The 7,500-nt window shown below is 43.3% G+C and overlaps 1 protein-coding gene across 2 annotated transcripts in view; it reads right to left on the bottom strand.

Moving 5' to 3' along the window:
- Positions 1-7,500, bottom strand: part of ank3b (ankyrin 3b) — a 228,984-nt gene that overhangs the window by 66,074 nt on the left and 155,410 nt on the right. For both annotated transcript variants that reach the window (XM_076297830.1, XM_076297831.1), the window contains one exon: positions 406-504. In XM_076297830.1, coding sequence (XP_076153945.1) covers positions 406-504 — 99 coding nt within the window. The remainder of the gene's footprint in view (positions 1-405; positions 505-7,500) is intronic.

Genomic DNA, 7,500 nt, shown 5'->3' with positions numbered 1-7,500 from the left:
ACATGATGACAGAGCACATTTACATTACAATTATTCATTTAGCAGATGCTTGTATCCAAAGCGACTAACACATGCATTATTTGAACATACCATGATTCCCCCCAAAGCAACTGTGTGTGTGTGTGTGTGTGTGTGTGTGTGTGTGTGTGTGTGTGTGTGTGTGTGTGTGTCATGTTGTGATTTCTGGAAACCAATACAGACTGACTGAAGCGTGGCTAATCATGCTCTAAAAGTATTTTCCAAACATTTTTCTCCAAGCCAAGACGACATTTCTGCAGTTCTGTGGTAGGGGCTGAGGACTCTGGCTCTGGGCCGCGGTGAGTGAGTGAGTGAGTGAGTGAGTGAGTGAGTGTGTGAGTGAGTGAGTGTGTGTGCAGTGTCTGGTTCCTCTTTCCTCCAGCGTACCTTTCCTGCGGCGTCCGGAGGAGCTTTCTTCTGCAGGAGGAGATTCGCTACCTCAATCTTCCCATACTTCGCTGCCACGTGCAGTGGTGTGAATCCCTTCTGTAAAGAGAAGGAAATATCAAACACACACACACACACACACACACACACACACACACACACACACACACACACACTACTGTCAGTAAAGCATTTTCACATTTACAAACTGTTTTTGACACATGAGGCCATAGCAACAACAGGGTGGAGGGACTCGCGTGAAGTTGCTCAAGTTCCCCCCTGTTGAGCAATCTATTTAAAACACACACACACACACACACACACACAAACACACACACACACACACACACACCCCACACACACACACACACACACACACACACACCCCACACACACACACACACACACACACACACACACACACACACACACACACACACACACAGATCTTTGATTTGCTCCAATGTAGTGACCGTTCAGCTCTTGCTTCACTTCCTCTATAAAAGGGCACTGCAGAAATCAACTGCATTACAAAACCCCCATCTCAGAGGCTGTGATAGGGTGCAATGGAGGCCGTGATAGAGTGCAATGGAGGCCGTGATAGGGTGCAATGGAGGCCGTGATACGGTACAATGTGAAGTGAAGTGATGTGATGTGATGTGATGATGGCTGTTTGGTTTCACTCCAATGGAAACACTGATCACGGGCCAACTATTGAGGGACAGCACCACAAATATCTGCCTTACCAACAAGGTTGGGATGTCACTCACGTTGAGGATTATGTGTATACAGCATGTGTGTGTGTGTGTGTGTGTGTATGAGTGAGCGTGTGTTTGCGTCTGTCTATGTGTGTGTGTGTGTTTGTATCTGTCTATGTGTGTGTGTGTGTGTGTGTGTGTGTGTGTGTGTGTGTGTGTGTGTGTGTGTGTGTGTGTGTGTGTGTGTGTGTGTGTGTCTATGTGTGTGTACTGTATGTGTGTGTGTGTGTGTGTGTGTATCTGAGTGAGAGTTTCCATCCATGCTAGGTCAATAGCCCCCATTACGATCCTATAAGTGCTGTGTTTGCTGGTCACCCCACCACCGACAGACTGTTCCAGATCAATCCCCCCTCCTCCCTCTCTCTCTCCCTCTCTCTGTCTCTCTCTCTCTCTCTCTCTCTCTCTCTCTCCCTCTCTCTCTCCCTCTCTCTGTCTCTCTCTCTCTCTCCCTCTCTCTCTCTGTCTCTCTCTCTCTCTCTCCCTCTCTCTCTCTGTCTCTCTCTCTCTCTCTCTCTCTCTCTCTCTGTGCGCATGGACTGAGTGAGTGGGCGGAGCCGGAGCGTCTGTGAGTGAACGCTGTGTGAGTGAGGCCGCTGTGCCTTTTCTTACCTGTCTTCTCTTTCTTACTTTTTCTATATTTTTTTCCTTTTGTTGTTTGTTTGTCTTGTATGTTTTTGGGTTTGTAGGGTTTGGGGTTAGTGGAGTGCGTGTGTTTTTGTGGTTTTACCTGGGCGTCAGCTCCTGGTTTGGAGTATGGCTGCCTCAGGTAACACTAGGGGAAAGTTTGTTTGTCTCACGCGGCGGCATGGTATAAAGATATCCTCTACCGCCAGCGTAGAAGAGTGTAGCCTGGCAGTAGGTGAAATAGTTGGGCATGACAAAGTTTTGTCTGCTGCTCGTATGAATCAAGCAATCGTTTTGTTCCTTGAGTCCGTGGAATTGGCCAACTTAGTGGTTGAACGCGGAGTAGAAATTGATGGTATTTTTACCTCAGTACTCCCTTTGTCTACCCCATCTAGGAAAGTAATACTTTCAAACATACCACCTTTCATTAGTGATGACATTCTTGTCCAGTCCCTATCCCGCTACGGCAAATTAGTTTCCCCGATCAAGAAGATCGCCATTTCCACGAAGTCCCCACTTTTAAAGCATGTGGTATCTTTTAGGCGATATGTTTACATGGTTTTAAACAACAACACAGATGATCTTGAGTTGACTTTGAATATCCAGGTTGATGATTTCAATTATGTCATATATGTCACGAGTAATCTGATGAGATGTTTTGGTTGTGGTTTGACGGGTCACCTAGTGCGTGCCTGTCCAGAAAAGTGCACCAATACTACCGCCAATGTCAATGGTCTAAATGAGAATACTGGGGAGGGACAGTCTGCCAGTGATGAGGCGCCCACAAATGGTGGGGAGGCTGGGGTGGATGGTGATCAGTCACCAGGGGAAGGTTCTTCTAATGCGGATACACCTGAAGTTAGACCATCAGATCAGGATGTGTCTGATGAGATAGTAAGGGACGGAAAAGAGGGGGCCGAGGCTGAAGCTCCAGAAAATAACGTTATGCATACTGATAACTCACTGAATTCCAACGTACTAGATCTTTCGCAGGACGCTTGCGGGGAGGACAGTCAGATCATGGAAACAGAGGAAGTTCCCTTTAAAGTTCCAAAAGGTCTGAAGAGGGAAAGGGTGCGATCTGAGTCTCATAAAAAGGCAAAAAAGAAAGATCTGGTTGTCGACGTTATTTCTACGGATGCAGAGAGCGAGGGGGAATTTTCTGATTGCAGCCTAAGGTGCAGTCTTCCCCAAAGCGGCTATACAGGACGCGAGTACACTGTGGATGATTTAAAAACGTTTCTGAAGCAGACTAAAAATGCTAGGTGTGTTCAAGTTGACGAATATTTTCCCGATGTTGAACAGTTCATCGCTAAAACGAAGCTGTATATGGCCGAAGGTAGCTTTACTAGGCAGGAGGTCTACCGTTTGAATAAATTTCTCACAAAACTTAGAGCTCTGTTGAACGCTGATAGCCAGTCCACCCCAGCCCCTGTTAATTCCCAATGAATATGTTTTTTTTTTGCACTTTTTCTTTTATACTTATGAGTGGGTTTCAAATTGCTTCGCTTAATTTGAATGGAGCAAGAGACCGCACAAAGAGGGCGATGCTTTTTGAAACAATTAAAGAAAAAGCTATTGATGTTGTCTTTGCGCAGGAAACCCATACTGACGCAAGCAATAGCTCTGATTGGGCATTAGAATTTGGGGGGTTATCGATCTTAAGTCATAATACCTCAACTAGTGGTGGTGTTGCTATTCTTTTTTCAAGTAGCTGTATCCCCTGTTCATATGAGGTTGATGAAGTTGTTAAAGGTAGACTCTTGAGAGTCAGAGCTCAATTTGAAAATACTTTTTTTGTTTTTGTATGTGTCTATGCCCCAACGGTGGGGAGGGAGAGAATGATTTTCTTGAGTATCATGGATGATCTGTTAAAGAATTGTGATTCTGGGGAGTGTTTACTTCTTGGTGGGGATTTCAACTGTACTGAGCTGGCTATTGACAGGAATCATGTAGAGCCTCATATGCCATCACGTAGAAGGCTCATTGAGATAATGAAGTCCCACGACCTTTCTGATTTATGGAGGAAATTTCATATAAAACAGAAACAGTACACATGGGTCCACTCAAATAATAACATTTTATCTCTGGCAAGATTAGACAGGTTCTATACCTTTAAACACCAGTTCAGTTATTTTAGAAGCTGTCTCATCCTGCCAGTAGGTTTTTCCGATCATAGTATGGTGCTTTGTAATTTTTTTGTTAGTGCCACCAGATATAAGAGTGCATACTGGCACTTTAACACTAGTCTTTTGAATGATGGTAATTTTAGGGATGTTTTTAAGTTTTTCTGGAATGATTTTAGATCCACAAAGCAGTCTTTTCAGTCTGTGCAACAGTGGTGGGATTTTGGAAAGGCCCAGATAAAACAGTTGTGTCAGCAGTATACTTCCTGTGTCACGAGAGATATAGCTCAACGCATGAAATTGTTGGAAAATGAGATACTGGAGCTCCAAGTTTTAGCTGAAAGTACAGGTAATCAGTCATATATGGAGAATTTGAAAACAAAAAAGAATTGTTTGGCCAACTTGCTGGGCATTAAAGCACAAGGAGCTCTGGTCAGGTCTCGCTTCCAGTGTGCAGAATTAATGGATGCACCTTCCAAATTCTTTTTTAATCTGGAAAAGAAAAATGGCCAAAAACGGCTTATACATGCTTTGGTTTCAGAAACTGGAGCCCTCTTATCTGACGATAAACAAATTCGTAAGAGAGCAGTTGATTTCTACAAGGTTTTGTATAGGAGTGAAATCTCCTATGAACAGGCCCTTGACAGTCCTTTTTTGACGAATCTTCCTAAGGTATCTAGAGAAGCTAATTGCGACCTTGGAAGGGTGATTACCCTGGACGAGTTGGAAAAGGCCCTCCATGGTATGGAGTGTGGCAAGGCACCGGGGATCGATGGTCTGCCGGTTGACTTTTATAAGTCTTTCTGGACAGAAGTAGGCGCAGACCTACTGGTCGTTTTGAGGAACAGCTTGGCCAAGGGGCAGCTGCCACTCAGTTGTCGCAGAGCAGTTCTTACTCTGTTACCGAAGAAGGGAGATTTGAAGGATATCAGGTCATGGAGACCCGTGTCTGTTCTATGTGCGGAATATCGGCTGCTCTCTAAGGTTCTTGCTAATAGACTCAGTGAAGTTTTAGGGGAAGTCATTGCACCTGACCAGACCTACTGTGTGCCGGGCAGGCTTATGTATGACAATATTTCTTTTATTAGAGACGCTTTGGAAATTGGTAAACTTTTACATTTGGACTTTGGCCTAATTTCTGTTGATCAGGAAAAAGCGTTTGATAGAGTTGAACATAATTATTTATGGAGCGTCTTGACTGCTTTTGGCTTTAATCCTGTTTTTATAAAGAAAATTAGAGCTCTATACTGTGACAATGAAAGTATTCTGAAAATTAATGGTGACTTGTGTGCTCCTTTCAAGGTTTTTAGGGGAATTAGACAAGGATGCCCCCTCTCTGGAATGCTATACTCCTTAGCTTTTGAGCCCCTGTTAGTACAGTTAAGAGCCAAACTAAAGGGTGTAACTCTGCCTGAGTGTAACATCTCTTTGAAGCTATCAGCTTATGCAGATGATGTAGCTATTCTGATTGAAAGCCAAAGGGATGTGGACACCATGTTGAAGGTTTTTACTGATTTTAATCTTTTATCATCTGCCAGAGTTAATTGGGGAAAAAGTGTGGCCCTGTTGGCTGGAAAATGGCCTGATGGCACACCGTGCCTCCCAGGTGGGTTAACCTGGTCTAGGGACGGGTTTAAATATTTGGGTGTGTTTCTTGGAGACGATAACTTTGTTCTAAGGAATTTTGAGGGGATTGTTGAGAAGGTTAAGGGGCGTCTTGGCAAGTGGAGTTTTTTAATTAAAAAATTGTCCTATAGGGGCCGTGTTCTAATAATTAACAACCTGGTGGCTTCATCCCTTTGGCACAGACTTGCATGTATAGACCCTCCAGCACATGTTTTATCTAAAATACAATCTATTCTGGTTGATTTCTTTTGGGATGGTCTACACTGGGTCCAACAAGGCGTGCTTTTTTTATCCAAGGATGAGGGTGGACAAGGATTGGTCCACCTGCAGAGTAGGGCAGCAGCCTTTCGTCTTCAGTTCATACAGAGACTTTTGGATGGACCTGTAAATTCCAGTTGGAAGGCTGTGGCTTGTGCCATCCTAAGAACTTTTGAAGGCTTGGGTCTGGATAGGACCCTCTTCTGGATGAATCCTGCCTTAATGAACTTAAACAAGCTCCCTGTGTTTTATCGCAATACGTTTAAAGTATGGAGTCTTTTGAAAGTATGGAGACCTCAGAATACAAGCTCTCTCTTTTGGCTTTTGCAAGAGCCATTGATATATGGTTCATGTTTGGATCTTATGCACGAGAAGCATTTTCCTGCTTTTAGTGGGATGTTTTGCAAAGCGCGGGTCATCACTTTGAGGGACCTCCTGCCTTTAGCTGGGCCAGGTTTTGAGAATGCTGAAGGAGTGGCAGAACACATGAAAATGAGATCCATCCGTGTAGTTAACAAATTCCTCTTGGAATTGCGGTCCCGCTTCACAGATGCTAGTCTAGCAATGTTGGATCAGTATGCCAGGGGTTTAGTTATGCCAAATGAATGTGATCCTGTTCCATGTTTTAGTGTGTCCTCTGAATTTTGTAATGTCTTTTTGAAGGTTGAAGATTTTGTTTTTCTGGGTCCAAATCGCGCCTCTGGAAAGGCACTTTACAATCTTTGTGTAAAATCTCTAAATAGGAGGTGTTTGGAGTCTAGAGTTGACACACCTTGGCGTGCTGTTCTACATGTAGAACAGGATGTCAAACCACACTGGAGATCCTTTTACAAGTCACCATTAATTAAAAAGGTGGGGGATTTACAATGGAGGATCTTATATGGTGCAGTTGCTGTAAATTCTTTTGTTTGTGTTTTGAATTCTGATGTGAGGCATGAGTGCCCGTTTTGCAATGACAGGGAAACTGTTTTTCACGCTTTTATGCAATGCACACGCTTGATGCCTTTATTTTCCATTTTACGGAAACTGTTCACTTACCTTAATGAAATTTTTTCAATGGAAACTTTTATTTTTGGTTTTAAATATGTACAGAAGCGAAGGCACAAATGTCAATTGCTGAACTTTATAATTGGACAGGCTAAGATGTCTATATATGTTAGCAGGAGGAATAAGGTTGAGCATAACTCAAGATTTGATCTTTTGATGGTATTTGCAATCTTGGTGAGATCAAGGATTTTAATTGATTTTGGTTTTTACAAGGAAATGAGTGATCTTGAAACCTTTGAGAGTATATGGTGTCAGGAAAATGCTCTGTGTATGGTTGTAGAGGATAAAGTGCAATTTAATACTTTGTTAGATGTTCCTGTGCCTGCTGTTTAACATACATAACTAGATGTGTCTTCTATTTATTTACATTTTAATCATTCATCTTTGAGATGACTGTGACTTTGTATGTCTTTTAGTTAGTTGTAAATAAAGGTTTTTATAAATTCAAATTCTCTCTGTCTCTCTCTCTCTCTCTCTCTCTATCTCTCTCTCCCTCTCTCTCTCCCTCTCTCTGTCTCTCTCTCCCTCTCTCTGTCTCTCTCTGTCTCTCTCTCTCTCTCTCTCGCCCTCTCTCTCTCCCTCTCCCTCTGTCTCTCTCTATTGCCACTGAGTTTTTCTCAGCTGAGCCCAACTCTCAGCAGAGCCTCATCTGAGCC

Source organism: Alosa pseudoharengus, unplaced genomic scaffold (assembly GCF_046254945.1).
Source record: "Alosa pseudoharengus isolate Yale_2024_CS ecotype anadromous, Long Island Sound unplaced genomic scaffold, YU_APseudo_1.1 YU_APseudo_1.1_scf_21, whole genome shotgun sequence".
Taxonomy (NCBI): Eukaryota; Metazoa; Chordata; class Actinopteri; order Clupeiformes; family Clupeidae; genus Alosa; species Alosa pseudoharengus.
This window is presented reverse-complemented; position numbering and strand designations above follow the sequence as displayed.